The following is a 26,476-nucleotide window of genomic DNA, read 5'->3' on the forward strand; positions in this document are numbered from 1 at the left end:
AAATCATAACTGCGTGGAAAAATTGAAATGATAACATTAATCCATGCAGGGATAGTCTTGGTGCCTGTAAGGGGTGATAGACACAAAAAGCTGGAGTAACTCAGCGGGACAGGCAGCATCTCTGGAGATGCTTTCTTCTCTCCAGAGATGCTGCCCCTCCCTCTGAGTTACTCCAGCTTTTTGTGTCTATCTTTGGTTTCAACCAGCATCTGCAGTTCCTTCTTACACATGTAAGAGGAGGCGCAATGCAAGAAATAACGGAATAGATCTAAAGGAAGGAAGGAAGGAATTAAGATAGGAGGGAAATAATGTCGAGTGTTTTGAATAAATGGGTTTTTTTCTCTGATCTACGTTTTATATTATTGTGGTCCACAGGATAGAGCCACCATAAAGCAACAGCAGAGGATTCACCAAACATGGTGTGCCCCACTCCCAAACTCAATAGTCCTCAAATTCCCAGTCAAATTGGTGTGATCAGAGAATATTGTTGTTCCTACATCTGGTAACTGACAGGAAGGACCAGAAAGAACAAAAAAGAACTGATGGGGGAACACAGTGGGTCGAGCAGCATCTGTGGCTGAAAGGAATTGCTGCAGGATCTTGATACAAAACATCAACCAGTCCTTCCCGCCAATCCACACCCCCCCCCCCCCCCCTCCCCCCCCCACACACACACACACACAAACTGCTAGACCTAGAATAGAATAGAATAGAATGCCTTTTATTGTCATTCAAACAGCTTGGTTTGAACGAAATTTCCTACTACTGAGCTTCTCCAGCAGTTTGTTGTTTGGTCCAGAATCCAGCTTCTGCAGTCTATTCTATCTCCAAGGCCCAAATAACGCTGATTGCATTGATGTCACAGTCCCAAAATCAATTGGAATCTGATTTGGTGCACGGCACATTTTCTGATTAAAATGTATGTAGAACACAGAATAGTATAGCACAGGAACAGGCCCTTCGGCCCACAAGATCTAAATGGTGTCAAGTTGTTATCTGAATTATTATCTAAATGGTATCAAGTTGGGAAAAGGGGAAGTACAACGGGATCTAGGGGTCCTTGTTCATCAGTCAATGAAAGTAAGCATGCAGGTACAGCAGGCAGTGAAGAAAGCGAATGGCATGTTGGCCTTTATAACAAGAGGAATTGAGTATAGGAGCAAAGAGGTCCTTCTGCAGTTGTACAGGGCCCTAGTGAGGCCACACCTGGAGTATTGTGTGCAGTTTTGGTCCCTAATTTGAGGAAGGACATTATTGCTATTGAGGGAGTGCAGCGTAGATTTACAAGGTTAATTCCCGGGATGGTGAGACTGTCATATGCTGAGAGAGTGGAGCGGCTGGGTTTGTATACTCTGGAAATTAGAAGGATGCAGCTGTCTATCTGTTTCTTAAACGTTGCAATAATCCCTGCATCAACTACCTCCCCCGCAGCTCGTTCCATACACCCACCACCCTTTGTGTGAAAAAGATACCCCTCATAGATATCCTATCTATGCCTCTCATCATTTTGGAACTTCCATCAGGATACCTTCAACCTCTGTTGTTCCAGAGGAACCCATCTATGACAGAAGAGGGGAAATCATGTTTACTGAAGAAAAAGGATGTATTGGATGTTCTAGAATGGAAAGTTTTATCAAGGGAGCAGATGTGGTGGAGAGGGAAGAATTGAGAGTAGGGAATAGCATCTTTGCTCGAGGCACGGTGGGAGGAAGTGTGGTCCAGAAAACTGGGAGTAGGTAGGTTTATACTAGATGGCAGTCCATAGTTTGTGTGGGAAGGAACTAGGAAGGAACTGCAGATGCTGGTTTAAACTAAAGATAGATTTTTTAAAAAGCTGTTGTGTCAGACAGCATCTCTGGAGAGAAGGCCAGAAGTACTTCAGACTAAAGAAGGGTCTTGACCTGAAACATCACCTAATCCTTCTTTCCAGAGATGCTGTCTGACCCGCTGAGTTACTCCAGCTTTTTGTGTCTATCTTCAGACGATAGTTTGCCCCTGTGATGGACTGTGATAATCCCTGGATTACACAAATGCACATGTAGGCAATTGGAAGCTCAAACACAGTCTCAAAAATAGCAATCACGCAGAGGTGTATCTAAACGCATGTTTGTATATGAAATGTATAAGTACAGTGCATTCAGAAAGTATTCAGACCCCTTCACTTTTTCTACATTTTGTTATGTTACAGCCTTATTCTAAAATGGATTAAATTCATTTTTTTAATCATCAATCTACACACAATACATAATATAAAAGTGAAAACTGGTGTTTAGAAATTTTTGCAAAGTAATTCAAAAGAAATGAAATATCACATTTACATATGAATTCATACCCTTTGCAATGACTCTCAAAATTGAGCTACGGTGCATCCTGTTTCCATTGATTATCCTTGAGATGTTTCTACAACTTGATTGGAGTCCACCAGTGGCAAATTAAATTGATTGTACATGATTTGGAAAGGCACACACCTGTCTATATAAGGTCCCGCAGTTGACAGTGCATGTCAGAGCAAAACCCAAACCATGAAGATGCAGGAATTGTCCGTAGACCTCCGAGACAGGATTGTGGCGTGACACAGATCTGGGGAAGGGTATAAAACAATTTCTGCAGCATTACAGATCCCGAAGAGCACAGTGGCTTCTGTCATTTTAAATGGAAGAATTTTGAAACCACTTCATAAGAGCTGGCCGCCCGGCCAAACTGAGCAATCGGGGGAGAAGGGCCTTGGTCAGAGAGGTGACCAAGAACCCGATGGTCACTCTGACAGAGCTTCAGAGTTCCTCTGTGGAGATGGGAGAAACTTCCAGAAGACAACTATATATACAGCACTCCACCAATCAGGCCTTTATGTTAGAGTGGCCAGACAGAAGCCACTCCTCAGTAAAAGGCACATGACAGCCCGCTTGAAGTTTGCCAAAAGGCACCTAAACAAGATTCTCTGGTCTGATGAAACCAAGATTGAACTCTGTGGTCTAAATGCCAAGCGTCACATCTGGAGGAAACCAGGCACCGCTCAACACCTGGACAATACTATACCCACGGTGAAGCATGGTGGTGGCAGCTTCGTGCTGTGGGGATGTTTTTCAGCGGTAGGAACTGGAAGACTAGTCAGGTTTGATGGAAAGATGAACGGAGCAACTTACAGAGGGATCCTTGATGAAGACCTGCTCCAGAACGTTCAGGACCTCAGACTTGGGGCAGAGGTTCACCTTCCAACAGGACAATGACCCTAAGCACACAGCCAAGACAACACAGTAGTGGCTTCATGACATGTCTGTGAATGTCCTTGAGTGGCCCAGCCAGAGCCTGGACTTGAACCTGATCGAATATCTCTGGAGGGACCTGAAAATAGCTGTGCATCGACGCATCCCATCCAACCTGACAGAGCCTGAGAGGATCTGCAGAGAAGAAAGGGAGAAATTAACCAAATACAGGTGTGCCAAGCTTGTAGTGTCATACCCAAGAAGACTTGAGGCTGTAATCGCTGCCAAAGGTGCCTCAACAAAACACTGAGTAAAGGGTCTGAATACTTACGTAAATTAGATATCTCAGTTATTTATTTTTAATCACTTTGCAAAATTTTCTAAACACCTGTTTTCGCATTTTTATTATGGGGTATTGTGTATAGATTGATAATTTAAAAAAATGAATTTAATCCATTGTAGAATACGGCTGTAACGTAACAAAATGTGGAAAAAGTGTAGGGGTCTGAATGTACTGTGTATGTACATGTATGCATTGCCATCTGATCGTACTGTAAAGTGTTTAAATAGGTGAAGTCTCATTCCTGTGTGTGTCATTATCCAGAATACAAATGGAATCCTGGCCATGCTTGATGAAGAATGTTTGCGCCCTGGCACGGTGTCAGATGAGACCTTCCTGGAGAAGCTCAATCAAGTCTGCGCCGTACACGAGCGTTTTGAAAGCAGGATGAGCAAAAGTTCCCGCTTCCTCAATGACACCTCCTTGCCTCACAACTGCTTCAGGATCCAGCACTACGCTGGCAAGGTACTGACATCCAAGCTAATGAGTTTGGTTTATTTTCATTCAAGTTTCATAACGTCATTAGAAAAGTAGGCAAAACGACAGAGTATATTTTCCCTGCCTTCAATTTCATAACTTTTCCACTCAGCGAGTGGTTGTAGCCGTATGGAACGAGCTGCCAGAGAGCATAGTTGAGGCAGCTACTACAACAACATTTAAATACGCTCGGACAGGTACATGGATAGGAAAGGTTTAGAGGGATATGGGCCAAAAACCAGCAAATGGGATTAGTGTAGCATCACCTGATGGTCAGCCCACTTGCGGCCGAACCCTCGTCAGTGGTTACGAAGACTGTCACATGATGTCATGTGTTAAGGGGAGTGCCCTACTACTTAAGCAGATCTCACCTGGAGATCATTAGTCAACAGGTAGCTGAGCTTGAGACAACATCCTCGCTCAGCTGCAGCAGCAATGCCAATATGTTAGAGGACCAAATTTGCATGTACCTTGTAATATCTGAATAAAGCAACAGTTTGTTCACCACGTTTGGTGCCGCTACATTAGCATAGATGGAGCATCTTTTAGTTTAGTTTTAGTTTTGGGATACAGCGTGGAAACAGGCCCTTCGACCCATGATCCCTGCACACCAACATCAGCCTACACACACTAGGGACAATCCCACATTTACACCAGGCCTATTTCACCTACAAACCGGTACGTCTTTGAAGTGTGGGAGGAAAACGAAGATCTCGGAGAAAATCCACGCAGGTCACGGGGAGAACGTACAAACTCCATACAGACAGCACCCATTGTCAGGATTGAACCCGGATCTCTAGCGCTGTAAGGCAGCAACTCTACCGCCCTTGGTCGGCATGGTCAAGCTGGGCCGAAGGGCCAGTTTCAGCGCTGTACGATTCTATGACACAGTGTTGTAATTCAATAATTCTCTTTGAATCATAAAACACAGTTTAATCCCCAGTTATTTGTCTCTTTCGCTTCGTGCATCCAATTACTATCTTACATAAACAATGTTATCTGTTGAATTACTGGTTAATTCTAAATTTGAATTAAGTATGTCCTGAACATCAACGTTAACTTGCTTTTATTAAATGATGAAATTATCAAATGATGAGAAATTGCAGAACCAGATTTCAAGCCCGGTCACATGCTTTGAAGGGTTGGATACTTAGACCTTGCCCCAGGCACCTTATTAGATATTGGACTGAACATCACTGCTTTTGTTAAGACTGAGTTCTACCAAGTAACTTGTTTTCCATTAATGACTCTCTTTATTCACTGCTTCCCCTTCAGAAACATTCCACCCTTTGATTTGATCCCCCATCATGTGTGACTTGATGTTTTAATACTGTAGTTTATCAAATAACCCTTTGCCGGGTCGGGCACACAGATTTTGCACACATTGCATATGTTTCGCTTTGCTAGTTGCTGGGCTCTCTCTCAAACCACTTTCCTGCCTGCCATTATTCATCATTACCCTGCATTTGAAATAAGATCCCCTTACAAAATTTGCATGTAAAGGGCGTGTCCCACTTGGGCGTCATTTGCAAGTCACACAGATGGCGCGCGAAGATTTTGAGAATCCCAAAATCCCGGGGCCCCGCTCGCGACCTCTCGTCGCTGTCTACGCCACCACGTCTCACCACGCACCATGCGCGCGTCGTGCGTCGCGATGTGTAAATGATGTTGCGTAAATGACACGCAAATAACGCCCAAGTGGGACAGGCCCCTTAAGGGTGAAAAGAAGCACGGTGACCGAAGTATTACCAGACGAACACATGCTCCACTTATTTTCACACAAAGGGTGGTGGGTGTGTGGAACAAGCTGCCAGAGGGGGTTGTAGAGGCTGGGATTATCCCAAAGTTTAAGAAACAGTTAGACAGGTACATGGATAGGACAGATTTGGTGGGATATGGACCAAACACAGGCAGGTGGGACTAGTGCAGCTGGGACGTGTTGGCCGGTGTGGGCAAGTTGGGCCAAAGGGCCTCTTTCCACACTGTATCACTCTATCCACTCATTCGCCCGGCTGTAGTGCGGCCTCTCACTGCCACAGGATGGGATTGAACCCGGGTTATAGTGGTTGTGAGGCAGCAACACCTACCACTATACAACCATCCCACCAAGAAATAGTAAAGGAGTTTAATGGAACAGAAGCCCAGATAAAGGGGAAGAAGGGTCTCGACCTGAAACGTCACCCATTCGTTCTCTCTAGAAATGCTCCCTATCCTGCTGTTACTCCAGCATTTTGTGTCTTATCTTCGGTGTAAACCAGCATCTGCAGTTCCTTCTTACACATACCCTGATGATGCTTCTCCTCTGCTCCATTCTAATTGCTTGAGGCCTGCTCAGGCAGATTTACTTCAACTTATGCTGAAGCGGTCCTCACGTGAGCAGTAGATTCCAGTCCCTGCCAATTAAGTGGTCATTTTTGCACACATGAAGATCTGCACAAAGGTATTGAAGGCCATCGAGGGGAAGGAAGGAAAGTTGTTGAGTTTGTTGATGGTGCTTAAGTCATATTTTTGAGAGATTCACAATGTGTAGCACACATGAACATTCCGCCATGGAGTATATCCTCAAGGCCAGCTTCAAATTGTTTGTCACCTGCTGCCAGAGACAAATACTATTTGAAGGTTTATAGTGCTACAACTTGATGTACTGAATTGAATTGATTAATAATAATAATAATAATAATAAGTTTATTTATATAGCACATTTATAGTCAATTTTCATTGACCCCAAAGTGCTTTACATAATTTAAAAATCAGTTCCATACAAAGCATAAAGATGGGTTAACAAAATAATAAAATGCATAAACAGGACACAACATGTAACATAAACATCCACCACAGCATTCATCACTGTGGTGGAAGGCACAAAAAATGTTGGCCGTCCTCCTCCATTCCCCCCCCCCCCCCCCCCCCCCCCGTGGACAAGACCAGAGTCCAGAGTCCAGTCCAGGATCGGTCTTTCCTCACCGGAGACCGCGGCTTCAAGATTGTGTAAGCCACAGGCCGGCGGTTGAGATTTAAAGTCCCCGCCACAGCCAGAAGCACCGTAGACTGCAGGGCCGGCGGTCGAAGCTCCCCTCCAGGGGTGATGGTAAGTCCATGCCGGGCCCGTGGTAGAAGTTATCCGCGGGCAGGCAATGGCGGCATCTTCTTCCCCCGGGTCCCCAACGAGGGAACCCGGGCTGTAGACGCCGCAGCAGCTGGAACTCTGCAGGCTGCGACTTCAGGCTGCCGGCTGCCCCGGGCCAGTGAAACGGAGCACTCCCCTCCGACGAGCCCCAGCGAGGTGGATTGAATGATGCAGCATGGACACAGGCTCTTCGGCCCACTGATTCCACGCCGACCATCAATAACTCATTCACCTTCTCATCCACTCCCTCCACACCAGCGCCAATTTCTATTTTTACAGAGGCTAAGTAGCCCACAGACATGCACGTCTTTGGCACAAGAGAGGGAACCGGAGCACCCAGAGGAAACCCACGTGGTCACGGGGAATATATGCAAACCAAACAGGCAGCACCAAAGGTCAGGATCGAACCCGGGTGTCTGGCGTTGTGAGGCAGCAGCTCTACCTGCTGTGCCACCGCTTTGCACTACTTACATGGAAACATAGAAAATAGGTGCAGGAGTAGGCCATTTGGCCCTTCGAGCCTGCACCGCCATTCAATATGATCATGGCTGATCATCCAACTCAGTATCTGTACCTGCCTTCTCTCCATACCCCCTGATCCCTTTAGCCACCAGGGCTACTTGTGGGATGTATTAGAAAAATAACTTCAAAATTGGTCAGACTTAGCAAGATATCAGGTTACCAAGATCTTGACAACTCTGACCAAATTTGCAGTGACTCTTACTCTTACATCTGTTGTCAGATCCACTTCATTTATTGGACACAACAGGTTGTGTGTCGCCCACTGTCCACCATCCCAATGCAACCTCCCCAGGTACAAAAGGTTTGGCGGCGTATCCTCAGATTTTCACTGCACTCCTGAATTGTGAAGGAGGGGTGGGAGATTGCAACCTTCACGTGGTCCGCCCTATTTCGACGAATGCAATCAACCTGGAATGCACAATCAAATAAGATCAAATAGAACAAGTTGTCCTACAACTTTAGGCTGTGCATGCCATACGCAAGAAGAAGAATTGTGGAGGTGCTACTTATTCTTCACGGGCCGCTATTGAATTATTTTGATAGCAATCATTATGTATGGATGGCACCATTAATATTTCTGTTTCATCTTCAAGGTGATGTACCACGTGGCAGGATTTGTGGACAAAAACAATGACTTGTTGTACCGCGACCTGTCCCAGGCCATGTGGAAGACTAACCATTCACTCGTCAAATCCCTGTTCCCAGAGGGGAACCCGGCCAAGATGTCCTTGAAGAGACCACCTACAGCGGGGTCACAGTTCAGGGCTTCTGTAGCAACTCTAATGAAAAATCTATTGACCAAAAACCCCAACTATATCAGGTAGGGTTTGTTTTAATTTTTTAACTGGGTGCAAACAACCTACGTTCTCGTGCAATAAGTGTGACTATTGTGAATTAAGTGAATGTTCCACAGGGTGGTGGGTGTATGGAACAAGCTGCCAGAGGAGGCAGTTGAGGCAGGGACTATCGCAACGTTTAAGAAACAGTTAGACAGGTACCTGGATCGGACAGGTTTGGAGGGATTTGGACCAAACACAGGCAGGTGGGGTCTAGTGTAGATGGGACATGTTGGCCAGCGTGGGCAAGTTGGGTCGAGGGGCTTGTTTCCATGCAGTATCACTTTATGACTACAAAGAACATTGAACAGTGAGCACAGGATCAGGCTCTTCGGCCCACAATGTCTGTGCTGAACATGCAGCCCTGATAAACTAATCTCACTGATCTATACCCCTCCATTCTCTGCATACACTTGCGCCTATCTAAATGTTCCTTCAACACCATTATCATATCTTCCAGGCACCCACCATCCTCAGTGCAAAAGAAACTTGCTCTGCACATTTTCTTTAAACTTTGTCCCTCTTACCTTAAAGCGATGCCCTCTAGTCTTTGATCATTCTGCCCTACCTAAAAGGTTCTACCCTATCAATTGCCTCTCTTAAGTTTATATACAACTATCAAGTCTTCCCTCTGGTGTTCCAGAGCAAGCAATCCAACCTCTCTTTGTAGCTAATACTGCCTATTCCAGACAGCATTCTGCATATAAAACATGAACTTCAGCATCCAGACATGTTTTACTTTTTAATGAGCTGCATAACAAGGCAAATGCATCATAGCATGTGAAACACAACTTGAACCTTTCTAGAACTGCTTATCTTGTGATTATATTTTCCACTGTAAAAAGTGTTTATAATTCAGGAATCCTAACAATGTGCTATTACAAGAAATATCCAGATCACATTTTCTTTTGAATGCCAGAACATGTTTCTGTTTTGGATGAAAGTTTATAACATATCCTCACTCTTGCAAGGTTAGTCTAGCTTTTTTTTCCATTTGTTAATTGAAGTGGTTATTTTCCGCTGTTCTGTTTCACAGTGGTGCAGCTGGTAGAGCTGCAATCTCACAGCGCTAGAGACCCGGGTTCAATCCTGACGTCCGCCGCTGGCTGTCTGTGTGGAGTTTGCACTTTCTCCCTGTGACCACCTGGGTTTCCTCTGCGTGCTCCAATTTCCGTCCACATCCCAAAGGTGTGCGATTTTATAGGTTAACTAGCCTTTGGAAATCGCCCCTAACATGCAGGGAGTGGATGAGAAAGTGGATAGCATTGAACTAGTATGAATGGGTAATCGATGGTCGGCATGGGCTCGGTGGGCTGAAGGGCCCATTTCCATGCTGTATCTCTAAACTAAACTAAATTGAAATGTCTGTGCTTTCTGTTAAGATCATAGTTTAATTGATTGAATAATCCTTCTCTAAAGTATTAGTTAAAATGCTCTGATTATTTATCATTTCATCTGATTTGTGTAATTGTGGGGAATCCTTATCAAATGATTCAGAATTCTGCATTGCACACAGATTTATAAACATTAACTAACATGTTGCCTGGGTAAAAATCTGAAAGACAAGGTTCATTTCTGAGTCATATAAGTCCACTATCCCAGGGAATAAGATGTGAATCATCCTACACTCCCAAATTGCTGTGTGTTCTTGAGCAAGAAGTTAGGGGAGTCAAATAAAATGTCGGATGCTCAGGTCAGGTCAGGTCAGGTCGGGGAGAGTTCCCCCCGCCACAGGTACCATGTAATCCCGTGCTATCTGCTCCATGGTTGGATAGTCGGCGACTAAACCGTCTCCCCCACCTAGTTTGCCAGGTGAGGAGGGGGCTGTGGACCCCCAGCAGGACCAAAAACAAGACCTGTCAAAGGGCGGATGAGCTTCTAGCGAGCCAACAGCCATCCACACTTCAGTAGAAGTTGCGATCACTGTCATACACGGCATTGTAAGGCACTGTGCCCATTGATGGTTTCAACGATGATGATGATGATGATGATGATGATGATGATCAAGGTCATATCCTTTAAGTCAGAGTGTATTTTTAGTGGGAGAGATCTCAAGTGTGAAGGGTCACTCAATTTAATATGTGTTGCCTTATAGATGCATCAAACCAAATGATCAGAAAGCTCCTCTCATATTCTCGGAGGCTCTAGTGCGCCATCAGATCAACTACCTGGGCTTAATGGAGAATGTATATGTGCGACGAGCTGGATACGCTTTCAAGCAGCCGTATGATCCGTGTCTGGAGAGGTACAAAATGCTGTGTTCACAGACGTGGCCCCACTGGAGACATGGAGCAAGGTATGGCAATCCTACTTACTGCCCAAATAAGAGCGTAGGGTCGCTGGAGAAAATATTTCTAAGATTTGTGTTTTGCATACGCTGTTTGAAAGCTTATTGTTTTAAAACACCCTTGCATCAATCTCCCTTGCTGCTCAGTGGCCTGAGCAATGAGTAGCCTTCTTCAGACTGAGAGTCAGGGGAGTGGGAAACAAAGATATGGAAGGGTAAGGTGTGAAAGCGAGAGATCAAAGGGGAATGATAAAGGAAAATGTAGAATAGATCATTGTTAGCTAGGGGAAGGTGAAATTACAAAGTACAATGATATAATTTAATCAGGAGGACGGTCAGACCCTACGGAGAACTAGGAATGGGAAGGTATGGAGAGAGAGGGAAAGCAAAGGTTACTTGAGCTAGAAAAGTCAATATTCACACCGAAGATAGACACAAAAAGCTGGAGTAACTCCACAGGACAGGCAGCATCTCTGGAGAAAAGGAATGGGTGACGTTTCAGGTCGACACCCTTCTTCAGACTCTTATTCATGCCACTGGGTTGTAAGCTGCCCAAGCGAAAAATTGCAGGTTCAACCGCCACTCTTCATCATTGAGGGCAATTCAGGATAATAAATGCTGGCTGTGTCAATGGTGCCCGCTTTTCAGAAAATAAGGAAATGAAATAGTTAATGTGTTGGGATTTTCTTTAAACTAATTGCAGAAAGGTAGGAGTGAGGGATACAGTCAGTGGGAGTGAGGGATACAGTCAGTGGGAGTGAGGGCTACAGTCGGTGGGAGTGAGGGCTACAGTCGGTGGGAGAGAGGGGGCTACAGTCGGTGGGAGTGAGGGCTACAGTCGGTGGGAGAGAGGTGGATACAGTCGGTGGGAGTGAGGGCTACAGTCAGTGGGAGTGAGGGCTACAGTCGGTGGGAGTGAGGGCTACAGTCGGTAGGAGAAAGGGGGCTACAGTCGGTGGGAGAGAGGGGGCTACAGTCGGTGGGAGTGAGGGCTACAGTCAGTGGGAGAGAGGGGGCTACAGTCAGTGGGAGTGAGGGCTACAGTCAGTGGGAGAGAGGGGGCTACAGTCGGTGGGAGTGAGGACTACAGTCAGTGGGAGTGAGGGGACTACAGTCAGTGAGAGTGAGGGCTACAGACAGTGGGAGTGAGGGCTACAGTCAGTGGGAGTGAGGGCTACAGTCAGTGGGAGTGAGGGGGCTACAGTCAGTGAGAGTGAGGGCTACAGTCAGTGGGAGAGAGAGGGCTACAGTCAGTGGGAGTGAGGGCTACAGTCAGTGGGAGTGAGGGCTACAGTCGGTGGGAGTGAGGGCTGCAGTCAGTGGGAGTGAGGGGACTACAGTTGGTGGGAGTGAGGGGACTACAGTCAGTGGGAGAGAGGGGACTACAGTCAGTGGGAGTGAGGGCTACAGTCAGTGGGAGTGAGGGGACTACAGTCAAGTTGGGAGTGAGCGTTTGGACAAAGCCCATGCAGTCACAGGGAGAACATACAACATTAGTACAGACAGCACCTGCAGTCAGGATCAAACTAGGCACTCTGGCAACAAGCTGTGCCACTTGCTTCTTCCCATCTGTTATCAGGCTTCTAAATGGTTCTTCCATGAGCAAAGGAACTGTCCAATCCACCTCTAGCCCATTGTCGACCTTGGACTTTGCCATGGAACTGATGTGCTATAAAGCTGATTATATTCTGTGCTCTGGATATTTCTCGTTCCTCTATCTATTCTACTTCAGTTTGACTTGATTGTACTCATGTATGGTAGACACAACATGCTGGAGTAACTCAGCAGGATAGGTAGCATCTCTGGAGAGAAGGAATGGGTGACGTTTCGGGTCGGGTTTCAGAGTGAAGAAGGGTTTCAACCCAAAACGTCACCCATTCCTTCTCTCCTGAGATGCTGCCCTTCTCGCTGAGTTACTCCAGCATTTTGTGTCTACCTGTGGTTTAAACCAGCATCTGCAGTTCCTTCCTACCCATTGTAGTTATGTATATCTGATATATCTGATTATTTTGGAAAGCATGTATAACAAATCTTTTCACTGCACCTTGGTGCATATGACAATAATAAACCCAGACCTAAAAGAGTCTGTGGAGTGAAAATTTGTACAGTTAATTAACTGCATGACTAGCACTTGATGTAATTTGAATAGTGCAATGTATGTGGTAGCACGAAACTTTGAAATTTAGTCTCGAAATGTCAACATCTTTTGTTTTTCATTTAAAGTGATCTCCTGTCACTGCTGTGAGAAACCCAGTTTATATTTTGCGAAGAGAATTCAAAAAGGGAGGCTTCACTTTTAACATGACCATTAACTACAACTTTTAATAATGTTTGTTTAATTGATAGGGATGGTGTTGAAGTGCTCCTGACTGAACTTCGGATCCCTTCTGAAGAATTTTCATACGGTCGATCAAAGATATTTATCCGAAACCCAAGAACGGTAGGTAATCCTCCACTGTAGTTTTTACAATTATCTCCGGTTTCAGGGAATTCGCAGCTATTATCATTAACCCGACATTTTAAATTAAATAAAACTGGGCTTGTGCGACATTTTGGAATCAAGGAGTTGATAGCATGTTTATTGCTTCTGTTTTTTGTTTGTTTAAGAAGCATTCCTGCAAATAGCAAAAGCTGTGGCTGTGTGACTTCAATTGATCAGCGATACTCTACAGTGGTAACTGATTTAATGACCCAGCAAATAAGCTGACTTAATCAAGGGATCGACACAAAATGCTCGAGTAACTCAGTGGGACAGGCAGCATCCTGGGAGAAAAGGAATAGGTGACATTTCGGTTCGAGACCCTTCTTCAGACTGATGTCAGGGGAGAGGGAGATACATAGACAATAAGGAAGTGACTGAACAAGGGTTCAGACTGAAGAAGTGTTTTGACCTGAAACGTCACCCATTCCTTTTCGCCAGAGATGCAGCCTGTCCCGCTGAGTTACTCCAGCATTTTTAGTCTATCTTTGGTTTAAACCAGCATCTGCAGTTCCTTCCTACACATTTGACCAAGGAGAACTTGGGGCCAGCAAGGGTCCTCTAAATTGTAATGTTTATTCTTGCAAAACGAGAGCACTTGGCCCATTGCATCACTGGCACTCTCAAAGCAATATTTCCTTTAAAAATATTTGTTTTTATTAATCTAACTCTCCTTGTCTGTATCCACCACCATTTTGCACTTTGCTGGTGCATTTTGTTAGTGCACTTTGTGTCTTAGCCGCTCTCTTCTGTAAAAACGATCCTTTTAACTCCTGAATTTGGAACCGTCCAATTTAGGGTGAATCAATCGTCAGTGGCTTTGGATATCTTGGACGTAATCTCAGAGGCTCAGAAAGTTACATGACCTTGAACTTTGCTTTGATCTCAGTCATTACATTGCCGCAATTTTGTTTCTGCAGCTGTTTAAGCTGGAAGATCAGAGAAAGCATCGACTGCAATATTTGGCCACGCTTATTCAGAAGATCTACCGTGGATGGAAGTGCCGTACTAACTTCTTGTTGATGAAAAAGAGCCAGATCATTATTTCCGCCTGGACCAAGAGATATTTTGTAAGTGATTTTCATAAAAGTCTCTATTCACAAGAGCCTCTCACTATTTTAAGAAGAGGTAGCCCTGGAGGTTCAGTGGCGTTGCTATCTCTCTCTTCCCCTTTCCTTACAAAGTCTGGCACAACATGGTCAGATCCCACCTGCTACTATAGAAGCAACAGAAACAACTACAGCAGCGTACATTTCTACAGCACTTTTAACATGGTCAAACAAACCCAAAGCACTTCAATGGTGTGTTGTCAAATACAATTTGATGCTAAATGACATAAGATTAAATTAAAACACATGGCAGCAGTTGTGAGGTGGAGATCGCCTATGAACTGCTTTATGTATTTGGACAAAAGTTAAAAATCTTGGGAGAAAACAAAAGTATCCTCCCTGTAAGTAAAAACCTCAAATTTCAGCAGGTACTTCTGATGTTTTTTTCTAAAATCTACACTAAGTAAATTTTTAAAGACTGATAGTGATTTTTATTTTATTTTATTTATTTTATTTATTTTATTTATTTTATTTATTTTATTTATTCCGAACAAGTAAAGACATTAAAGACATTAATAGTAACAAAATCGAAATTATCAAACAATTGGACATTACAATCAATATTTACAATGAAAAGAACAAAAAGCAAATTTCCAATGTCCAACTCTGTGTCTGTACAAGCTCGAAAAGGAGTGAGAAGAAGAATAACTTATTAAATCTCACCCCTTTTCCCCAACACTTCTACCATATTTAAAAATCAATTAATTAATAATAATAATACTACCCCAGGCAATTTCCCATAATACCTACAGACATATATATACATACAACTATTATACACATACAAACGTCATATATGAAGTAACCAAACATAAGTAAACAATTGTAAAGCAATAGACAAACATTAACCCCCACTTGTCAACCATCCCCTCCATCCCGGTACCCCTTGAAAATTATTTTTTTATATATCATTTTAAAATGATCCATGTTTGTACATTGCTTTAATTCCTCGTTCAATTTGTTCCACACTCCTACTCCACAAAGCGAAATACAAAAGGTTTTTCTAGTCGTATGGACTCTTTGTTTCTTAAAATTAAATATTCCTCTTAAATTTCTCATTTCTGCAAGGTTACTCGCTGATCATTCAGCATTAGATAATCATTCATGGCTATTTATGATATTTCATTTCTTCACCTTATATTGCTGGATATTTAACCATATCCACTTCAAAACTGGAGACATATTCCAAGTAAATCCTGTGGCAGTAAAATGGAAGGAAACATGGGGAAAAAAAAGTAATTGATATGAATAATTTTATCATTCATGGCTACATATGGATGCCCCAATTTCATTAGACCATATTAATGTTTTTAAATGTGTTTCATATACTAATTGAGATTTCACTGCCACCAATAATAGGAAAGCATTGGAGAGATCCCCCACGATCTGTCTGCAGTGAAATAATAAACCATTTTATAAAATGATACGGTGGGAGGCCCAGTAGCATAACCTGTAGAGCTTCTACCTCACAGCACCTGAGGCCTGGGTTTGATTCGGATCTTGGGTGCTGTCTGTGTGGAACTTACACATTCCCCCTTTAACTGCATGGGTGTCCTGCACGTGCTCTTAATTTCCTCCCACATCCCAAAGACGTGTGGGTTTGTAGGTTAATTGGCCTCTGCAAACTTCCCTTATGTGTAGGGAGTGGATAGGAAAATGGGATAACATAGAACTAGTATGAACAGGTGATCGATGGTCGGCATGGACCCCATGGGCCGAAGGGCCTGTTTCCATGCTGTGCCTCTAAATTAAACTAAACTTCAGACATTACTCTCAATACAAAGACAGAATCTTCTCTTCTGATTTCCAGCAAGTCAGAACCTGTTTCTGCTATCACGTTATGCCCTTGACACAAATAGGTTCGAGAGGTTATTAAAATAATATAAACTAAGCATTTTTCAAGGATACGTTGGCATGTTATTATTCTGGGAACTTGTGAGTGTGGTGTGGATTACAGCTCAACAATCGTTGTAGTGCTGGTACATAAAAAGTTAAGACAGACTGATGTTTCCCTGTGGAATGATGGAAGTGTAAGAGGCAACATTTGGATGTGACCTTGAGCTCATTAAATTGAGACACCTGCAATTAAATATTCCCTGGAGTACACTGCTTTCAGCAGTCTCCTGACTGTTGGGCCTTACATTAATAAGATGTATGAGAATGCAAGGTTAGCCTTTACTATCATGTTCCTTTCTTTAGGGCAGTAGCTGCCCTTCCATGTTATCAGCACAGCAATGAATGGGTTAACATACGGTGAGCATTTGGCGGCACTGGGCCTGTAGACGCTAGAGTTTGGAAGGACGAGGAGGAACCTCATTGAAACTTACCGAATGGTGAATGTGGAGAGGATGTTTCCACTAGGACCAGAGGCCATAGCCTCAGAATAAAACAACGTTCCTTTAGAAAAGAGATGAGGAGGAATTTATTTTGTCAGAGGGTGGTGAATCTATGAAATTTCATTGCCACAGAAGACTGTGGGGGCCAAGGTAATGGATATTTTTAAGGTGGAGATTGATAGATTCTTGATTAGTACGGGTGTCAGAGGTTAAGGGAAGAAGGCAGGAGAATGGGGTTGAGAGGGAGAGATAGATCAGCCATGATTGAATGGCGGAGTAGACTTGATGGGCCGAATGGCTTAATTCTGCTCTACAACTTATAAACATAAGCTAATTGCTTCTTTGTATTGTGAATGAAAAAGACTCTGAGTGAGATTTTGTCTCAGTCTCGTCATGTGCGTTAATATATTTAATTGCTTGAAAGCAAATTACGTGCGCACGATATGTTTTTCTAAATAGTCTTGCGTGGTTTAGGTGATTTTATAGGATGTTCTTTCTGCCTGCCAGCCGCAATCACTGGCTCTATGCCTGCCACCCTACTCCACCCACATCAGCACCACCACCCCCATCCACAGTCTTTGTTTAAAGAGCTAAAAATATGCAAAACTCCAGTTTATCAGTGCCACACCGTGTCCCAGTACAGCAATGTTTTTGCTGAGTGATCGTATCTGCAAATTAGCCTCGGATTCAAGGGCTCTGTTGGACATGAATACACATTTCTAACTTCCCATTCTTCTGGTTGTGCCTTGCAAACATGTTGCCCTTGCACGGGTGAACGGGTTGTACAAGAACACAGTGCATTGTTCCCACAACGCTGAAAGAAATGTACACTGACTGGATCAAGTCATGGATGGTACTGAGTAATGGTCAAATTAAAATACTATTAAGCTAGTCGATTTGGTGATTGTTCTCGTGGCAGACTAACAATGCAATTGGAGAAAAGACATGAAGATGGAAATTAAGCTGCTGGTCTTTCATTGTTTTGTACTCTTGAGTTTCAAAGTCCTTGGGAAGATGTCAAGTGTTAGTAAAATACAACATAATAACTGATTGTGCACAAGCTTGCTGCCAGCAAGCAGCCTACTTGAGCCGCCTACATTGATCCTGACTTGCGTGATTAAAGCATGCACGTCTATTACAGATCCACCATTGTCAACTTGTTGCTAAGTGCTGGCCCAGCCCTGATAGTGAAGTCCTGCACAATGTCACAGCCTCCCAAACTGTGATGTGATAAGTTCCTAAGTGATAGGAGCCGCCCCTCAAGTCTACTCCGCCATTCAATCATTTCTGATCTATCTCTCCCTCCTAACCCCATTCTCCTGCCTTCTCCCTATAACCCCTGACTCCCGTACTAATCAAGAATCTATCCACCTCTGCCTTAAGAATACCCACAATATCCACTGACCTGGCCTCCACAGCAGTCTGTGGCATTGTGTGGGAGAGTCCAGAATAAGCCCTGCCCTCAAAGCAGCTGCGAAAAACCTTGATGTCAATCATTACATGTCCATGACAATCACTTTCACTGAAGTGGAGAAAATACCAACTCTATGGAAGATATTGATTACGTTTCCAGTGTGGATCATGCTATCTCCCTCCCATTCCCTTTCTTGGATGCTGACTAATGGCAGCCTATGAGTTATGTGGTTATTCATCCAACTCGTCATGAAGTGAGAGTAGCCATTGAGCAACATCCCACTTAGTATCGTCCTCATCCGAGATCCTTGGCAAGCTGTTTACAGCATGTTTGGTGCATTAACATTGGCTTTCGGTTGGCTTTGTTCCCTCAATCCCTTCCCTAGATCCATTAACTTCATAGGAGCTGAATGTTAGATGAGAAGGTAGAGTTGCTGCCTCACAGCGCCAGTGACTCAGATTTGATCCTGACTACAGGTACTTGTCTGCACAGAGTTTGTATGTTCTCCCCGTGGCCTGCATGGGTTTTCGCCAGGATCTCTGGTTCTCTCCCACACTCCAAAAATCTGCAGGTTCGTCAGCTAATTGGCTTGGTATAATTGTAAATTGTCTCCAGTGTGTAGGATAGTGTTAGTGAATGGGGTATCACTGGTCGATGCGGACCCAGTGGGCCAAAGAGCCTGATTCTGCGCTGTATCTCTAAACTAGACTAAACTAAAGTAAACATCTTGGATAACAAAATACTCCATATTTACTGCTTCCAACTCTGGCAAGTTGAGTCCAGTTGTACTTATACTTCTCCCGAGCTGGCATTAGCTAACTGGGAATAAAAGCCATTATCATTCCGATGTGCATGGCATATTTTCTCATTGACCAGTGATCCAGTTGGTCATCAATTCTTACTCAAGTGATATTAAGCTAGTTATTGTGTTCAAGAAGGAACTGCAGATGCTGGAAGATCGAAGGTACACAAAAATGCTGGAGAAACTCAGCGGGTGCAGCAGCATCTATGGAGCGAAGGAAATAGGTGACGTTTCGGGCCGAAACGTCACCTATTTCCTTCGCTCCATAGATGCTGCTGCACCCGCGGAGTATCTCCAGCATTTTTGTGTACCTTTAAGCTAGTTATTATCTGGCGGTTGCCATACTGACTTAAGGATGTTGATTAACCTGCCCCTGGTATTAGTTCACTTTAAGAAAATATCAAACCTTCTCTGAAATTTTTTTTCAATATAGCAACAGAAGAAATATCTACGGCTAAAGATGGTGACCTTGCGTATCCAGTCATATATCAGAGGATGGAAGGTAAGTTATTCCATTCAGTCGTAAAAGTAATTTTCCTTCAAATTATTTTCGGCAACTTCCAATAAAAATGATAAAATATTTTAAAGTCACGTTCACGCTTACCTCTAATTTAAGTTGAATCCATGCAAAAGAATAAAAGATACCCCAAAAGTGAAAGACATGCTCATTGCAAAGGGATGTTTCCAATATTAACGACGCCCTGTTAAGGATATCTGTGTGAGACTTTTCGAGTTTAGGTGACCTCGTGGGGTGGATAGAAGATCAGACGCTAAATTTAAGAAATGTGTTCGAAGGAACTGCAGATGCTGGTTTCAACCAAAGATCGACACAAAATGCTGGAGTAACTCAGTGGGACAGGCAGCATCTCTGGGAAGGAACCATATAACCATATAACCATATAACAATTACAGCACGGAAACAGGCCATCTCGGCCCTACAAGTCCGTGCCGAACAACTTTTTTCCCTTAGTCCCACCTGCCTGCACTCAGACCATAACCCTCCATTCCCTTCTCATCCATTTGCCTATCCAATTTATTTTTAAATGATACCAATGAACCTGCCTCCACCACTTCTACTGGAAGCTCATTCCACACCGCTACCACTCTCTGAGTAAAGAAGTTCCCCCTCATGTTACCCTAAACTTCTGTCCCTTAATTCTGAAGTCATGTCCTCTTGTTTGAATCTTCCCTATTCTCAAAGGGAAAAGCTTGTCCACATCAACTCTGTCTATCCCTCTCATCATTTTAAAGACCTCTATCAAGTCCCCCCTTACCCTTCTGCGCTCCAGAGAATAAAGACATAACTTATTCAACCTATCTCTGTAATTTAGTTGTTGAAACCCAGGCAACATTCTAGTAAATCTCCTCTGTATTCTCTCTAATGGGTGACATTTCGGGTCGTGTCCCTTCTTCAGACTGGTTAGGGATAAGGGAAACGAGAGATATAGACGGTGATGTGGAGAGTTAAAGAGCAATGGATAAAAGCTATGCTAAAAAGTAACGATCAAGGAAACAGGCCATCGTAAGCTGCTTGTAGGGGGAAACGAGAAGCTGGTGCAACATGGATGGGGGCGGGATAGAGAGAGAGATTCATTTAAAAAAAAAACTTTCACTCATATGCACATACTTCAAGTCTGTAAAGACTGTGCTCTTTATAGCAGTGAAGCATTCCATCTATAGGAAGGAGGAAGCATTAAAGATATTGCCACATATTAAGACAGAAAAATCCCTTGGGTAAGAAGGGAAAAGATTGATGAGGTTCTAATGGAGATTTTGTTCAGTAAGTTTTGTAGGCAGAGGGTTATCTGGCACAATTGGAGGAACAGCGCCTCTTATTTCACTTGGGCAGCGTACACCGCAGCAGTATGAACATTGACTTCTCTTCTCTGACACAAGTAACCCTCTCTCAATCCTTCCCCCTTCCCAGTTCTCTGACCAGTCTGACTGTCTCTGACTACATTTTATCTCTGTTTGCTTTGTTGCTACTTTCTCCCAGCTAACAATGATCTATTCTACATGTTCCTTGATCTGCATCCCCTTTGTCCTGTTTTCACACCTTACACTTCCTTATCTATGTGTCTTCCTCTCCCCTGACATCAGTCTGCAGAAGGGTCTCGACCCGAAACGTCACACATTCCTTCTCTCCAGAGATGCTGCCTGTACTCCAGCATTTTGTGTCTATCTTCGGGCTATCTGGCACTCCAGGTGGCGTTTAAAAGGAATTTGGACAGGTACTCGCATAGTAAAGGAGTAGAAGGATGGCGACTTGATGCAGGCAAGTGGGATCGGCATTGATAAGCAACATGATTAGCATGGACGAGGTGGGCCGAATGACCCGTTTCCGTGTTGTACAGATCTATGACTCTGACTATCTGCCAACGGGGCAACAATCAAGACTGAACTAAAATCTAGAGAAGGTGTGAAGCCATGTTGGGTATCTGATGAAGGAAAGGAAAGAGATCTTTCCAACAAAAAGCATGAATTCTACTTTATGTGAAGAAGAGTCTCGACCCAAAACGTCACACATTCCATCTTGCCTGAGTCACACCAGCATTTTTGTGTCTAACTCTCTATATTTATTTTCTTTTCCCCCTGCACGCTGCCCATTTCCCGCACTATAGGCACGCAAACTCTTGCGAGAACTGAAGCACCAGAAACGTTGTGTGGAGTCGGTGACAACAATTGCAGCCTATTGGCGAGGAACTCAGGTATGACGAGTTACAATTTCCTGCTATGTTCTTGCTGTGTTCACCATGGACTATTACAACTCATTGTATTAAAATTGAAGCAACGTTCACCTCTCCGTGGAAGAAAGTCCTCCTTTATTGCACAATTGTTCAATGTTAATTTATTTATTTTTAAATGTTTTTCCCTTGGCTTCAGTTAATTTCTCTTGTACTGCTTCCGTTTTCTCCCCACTGCTTCCATTCTCCGTAATAACTATTCTGTGGGGGAAAAAAACGGAAAACAAAATGACAGGCCCGAAAGGATTTGAGGCAACTGAAGGAGGCAGCGAGGCATAAAAATGCTATTGCTGTTATATGGGCTTACTGGCTTGGATACGAGGTATTGTTCAACATCGGTCCTCATCTCTGCAACACTCATCCATCCCACCCCTCTCTCTTACACTCTTAACAATATGTGTCTTCAGTGCTCACTATAAAAGCATGGTAAAAGCGGCAATACTCTTTTTCTCAGACTAGTTCGATTGCCAATGCAATAACCCGCTGCATGCCATTGAACAGCGCAGCATGTGGATGTGTTACCTTGAAAACTGCATTTTGTGGGGTGAAATATCACAGTGACTAACTAACCACCTTAATTGATTGAAGGTCTGACTGTGAGATGTTGCTGAGCCTCTATGATACACATGGTTATTGACATTACGCAGCTGGATAGGACTTTGGTCAGCCAACGATTGCTGGTCTGTTTATGAAAGGAAATAATTTTGCGTACTTACTCAGCAAAGTTAATTAGTTGCGAGACCCAGTCAGAGAGATGATGGCAAATTTGACACCCCAATGTACCCTGCTGTCAAGACTTACTTACCCGGGTGTGCAGAAGATGAGGGCTGGGTGATGATGCGCATGTGCAGTGTTTGTCTGTACTACTGATTATGTGTGGGAAGATGGGGGGGGGGGAAGGGATTGGTGTTGGGACCAGAGTATATGGCTCAGGTTCAGATTGGCTTTGATTCGTATTCTGATTCATATTCTGATGACACACTCGAGTTTAGGGTGTGCTCTACTGGTATAGCAGAGAACCTGATCCCGTCAAGATGAGCTGCTTCATATTGTGGGCACCTAAAGGACACTTTGGGATTGCTATATGTACATCCGTGTCTGGGATCAGTGTGGAAAATAATTTTAGTTTAGTTTAGTTTGGAGATACATTCCGGTCCACCAAGACCGCACCAACCTGTCCCACTTAGGAAACCTGAGCGGAAACCTCTGGAGACTTTGCGCCCCACCCAAGGTTTCCGTGCGGTTCCCAGAGGTTTTTGTCAGTCTCCCTAATGGTCAAAAGTGGTTTCCGCTTCTTCTATGTTCCGGCGATTATTTCAAAAAATTCAAAACCGGCCGCGACTAAAAATAGGTTGCCGTTTTTTAAATCGGTAATTTTTTAGTCGAAGCCGGTTGCGATGCTAGTTGAAGGTGGTTGTGTTGCAGGTGGTTGCTGGAGGTTGCAGGTGGTTGCTGGAGGTTGCAGGTGGTTGCTGGAAGTTGCAGGTGGTTGCCGGAGGTTGCAGGTAGTGGAAGGTACCTGCAACCTCCGGCAACCACCTTCAACTAACATCGCAACTGGCTTCGACTAAAACGTACCAATTTTTAAAACGGCAACCTATTTTTAGTCGCAGCCGGTTTTGAATTTTTTGAAACCCTGTATGTCTTTAGAGTGTGGTAGGAAACCGGAGCACCTGTAGAAAACCCACGCAGGTCACGGGGAGTACGTACAAACTCTGTACAGACAACACCTATAGTCAGGATCGAACCTGAGTCTCTAGGTCTCTGTAAGGCAGCAACTCTACCATTGCACCACAGAGTTGAATTTATGTCCATGGATTTGATCAGTGTTGTATTGGCCGTAGACAGGTCAGGCTTTCATTTTAATCCAAGGAGACACTATTGTGTAACAAAACGGTATATTTATGTGCAAATGAACAAAATTATAGTACAGACCAACAAAGCTGAAGAAGGGTTTCGGCCCGAAACGTTGCCTATTTCCTTCGCTCCATAAATGCTGCTGCACCCGCTGTGTTTCTCCAGCATTTTTGTGTACCTAAAGCTGAAAAGAAATTCCATTTCTGCAAGAAAGATGCTATTATTAGAATGCCTCATGTTTTGATATTCTTATTCAAAATCTGTGCATGATATGATGTTGTGGTTCAGGAATGATGTTAGGAGGCCTTTCACAATCTGCAATCTCTCAGAGACTTGGGAATAGAACAATTAGCCTCACTGCATACAACACCTTGGAAAACAATCAAACACATTTTTGCCACTAATGGGATAAATGGAACTTGTGGCATTTTCCCCTTGAGCGGGAGAGGAGAAATCAGGATAACAATCAATCAATATAGACATCATTCGATTTTACACACCATCACCATCAAGATTTATATCCTAAGTGGTGGATAAGAGACAGAATTTTTTTTGCATCAGTATAAAATGTGGTTTTAAAAAGGGAATTTATCTGTGACTATAGTTAGAATTCACATGCCCATATTTCCTTTGAGACCTTTAAAGAATCTGAGGAATTATAGTTAGTACATTGTTTTGACTGCATTAAAGTGAAGCAGATTTGTCTTCTATTACTATTGTGACAGCAGGATTGGGGAGGAAGTTATATAAGTTTTCTATTTGATTAACCCTCTTTAAATGGTAAATTGTTTGTGACAAAACTAACTATTGGTATTGTGTATGGATATTCAATAAAATAGTTCCAATATTTATTAGGTTAGAAGGCTGATTACCTAAAATTTTGAATTCAGAATCTAGAAGTCTGTAATAAACCTTGATGAAGACACTTTCGTATTCTGAATGATAGCAGAAAGCATCACCAAGGCAGTCACCGATGAACCAGGCAAGGTGAACTGCAAAGAAACTGGGATAGTTTGGACCTATGTAAATTCACATAGATATACACTTTATACGAAGCAAATAAGTCGCACTAAAAGAGAAATTGTTCAATGTGAACAAGTTCCATCAAGTGAAGTGAAGCGGAGGGAATGGCTGAGCTGAAAGAGGCAAAATCTCTCAGGCTGTCCTGGTTATAGGATGGTGATTATGGTGAGATTAGGCATTCATGGGGAAATGAGCCAGGCAGTGGCAAACCGTTAAAGTGGCAGAAGGCAACAAAAGTGTCACAGATACGGACAAAGAGTGAAAGAACAGAGATGAGGGAGGATGATAAGAGCAGGCTGAATCAACAAGTCTGCCAGGACAATCCTGCATGTGGCTCTCAGGAGGAGGAGACAGAAACAGAGGGAAGTGTCAGGAGGTCCAAATGAGGTTTGCCCTTGCCCAGGTAGCCAACATGGTTTTAGCAAACTAAACTCCGGCAGGAAAAGGGCACAAAGTGTTGCAGTAACTCAGCAGGTAAGGTAGTAGCATCTCTGGAGAACTTGGACGGGTGATGTTTCATGCCGTGGACCTTCTTCAGCTCCAGCAGAATCTCTGAATAATGTGGAAACTCTGAAATTTCATTTACAAAAGTTAATGTGTACTCCTGGACTTCTGGCCACATATAAAACAGACACAGATAATGTTGACATCTGCTTTAGTCTGGGTTCTCTTATAGAATTAAAGAATTGAAAATGCAGTAAGTGAACTTTAACTTGTGGTGTTTAATGTAATGTAATCTACAGTTGTGGATTAGGCCAGAAGCGGCAAGATGCCGTTAAAACTCATTATAGATTTTTAGAAATTTCTTCATAGAATTTGGGTTACAGAGCTGTGATGTTTTCCTATGTGTGGATATTTATACCTGCTCATGTGGCATGCTTTTTTAATTTTGCTTCATTTCTCTCACTGGTTTTTTGGGGCATCCTTTACCTGCTTCTCTTTTTGATCTACCAATCTATCTCTTGGTTCATTATGTGTGACCTTCTAGGCACGGAGAGAATTGAAACGCCTGAAGGAGGAGGCCAGGCGTAAACATGCGGTTGCTGTCATTTGGGCTTATTGGCTTGGACTGAAGGTACTTCCGCTTTCAACCTCCCTCGCAAGTCCATCCTAATGGAAACTGCATTAACCACTAACCCTGATCATTCCAGCTCTCTCCTAACCCAAATTACTCCCACCCAGCAATGTTTTGTTTTGTCTGCACTTTTCACTAAAACCGGCAAAGTTTCATTCAAGCTAATTTGCTGCATTGCTACTTGTTGGTGCGATACACTTTTATCTTGTCACAGCTAGAGTTTATTGAGGCCACAAGGAACTGCAGATGCTGGTTTACAACAACAAAAAAGACACAAAGTGCTGGAGTAATTCATCAGGTCAGGCAGCATCTCTGGGCAATGTGGAGAGGTGGTGTTTTGGGTCGGGACTCTTCTTCAGACTCCTTTGCCTGTTTGGGAAGAGAACCATTCTGCTGAAGGGCCTTTGACCTGAAACATTAACCTTATTTCTTTTCCCACAGATGCGGCCTGACCTGTTGAGTATTTCCAGCATTTTTTTTTAATTTTATCCTTCCAGCACCTGCATTCCATGTTTGACTTTCAGGTACATAATCGGGGTTTTTCTGCCAATACACATATGTGTTGGATAATCTTAACGTCTTTAAAGTTACTGCTTTCAATCAACTACAATGCTTGGCTAATCATGGATTAGCCTAACCACAATTGTTTTTAAAGCTTGCTTTGTGAGGTTATCTGCATTTGATGGCAGTATTTTCTTTTAAATCTTGGCACAGATGAATATCAAGATTCCTCAATCATTCGTTTAGGTCGGTATATTTAAAACATGGTTGTTGTAGCCTTAGCTTAGCTTGTCCTAAAATCCTTTAACCAGGCCCATGAATAAAATTAATATGTAGGTATATTA

General features: G+C 43.4%; 1 protein-coding gene across 3 annotated transcripts in view; it reads left to right on the forward strand.

Moving 5' to 3' along the window:
- myo1b (myosin IB) overlaps positions 1-26,476 on the forward strand; it is a 259,411-nt gene that overhangs the window by 210,119 nt on the left and 22,816 nt on the right. The window contains exons 16-24 of one of the 3 annotated variants that reach the window (XM_055637781.1): positions 3,808-4,008; positions 8,263-8,489; positions 10,601-10,801; positions 13,139-13,232; positions 14,192-14,341; positions 19,366-19,434; positions 21,554-21,640; positions 21,912-21,998; positions 25,545-25,631. In XM_055637781.1, the coding sequence (XP_055493756.1) occupies positions 3,808-4,008; positions 8,263-8,489; positions 10,601-10,801; positions 13,139-13,232; positions 14,192-14,341; positions 19,366-19,434; positions 21,554-21,640; positions 21,912-21,998; positions 25,545-25,631 (1,203 nt within the window). The remainder of the gene's footprint in view (positions 1-3,807; positions 4,009-8,262; positions 8,490-10,600; positions 10,802-13,138; positions 13,233-14,191; positions 14,342-19,365; positions 19,435-21,553; positions 21,641-21,911; positions 21,999-25,544; positions 25,632-26,476) is intronic. The other 2 variants (XM_055637782.1, XM_055637783.1) reach the window with 2 other exon arrangements.

Source organism: Leucoraja erinacea, chromosome 7 (genome assembly GCF_028641065.1).
Source record: "Leucoraja erinacea ecotype New England chromosome 7, Leri_hhj_1, whole genome shotgun sequence".
Lineage (NCBI taxonomy): Eukaryota > Metazoa > Chordata > Chondrichthyes > Rajiformes > Rajidae > Leucoraja > Leucoraja erinaceus.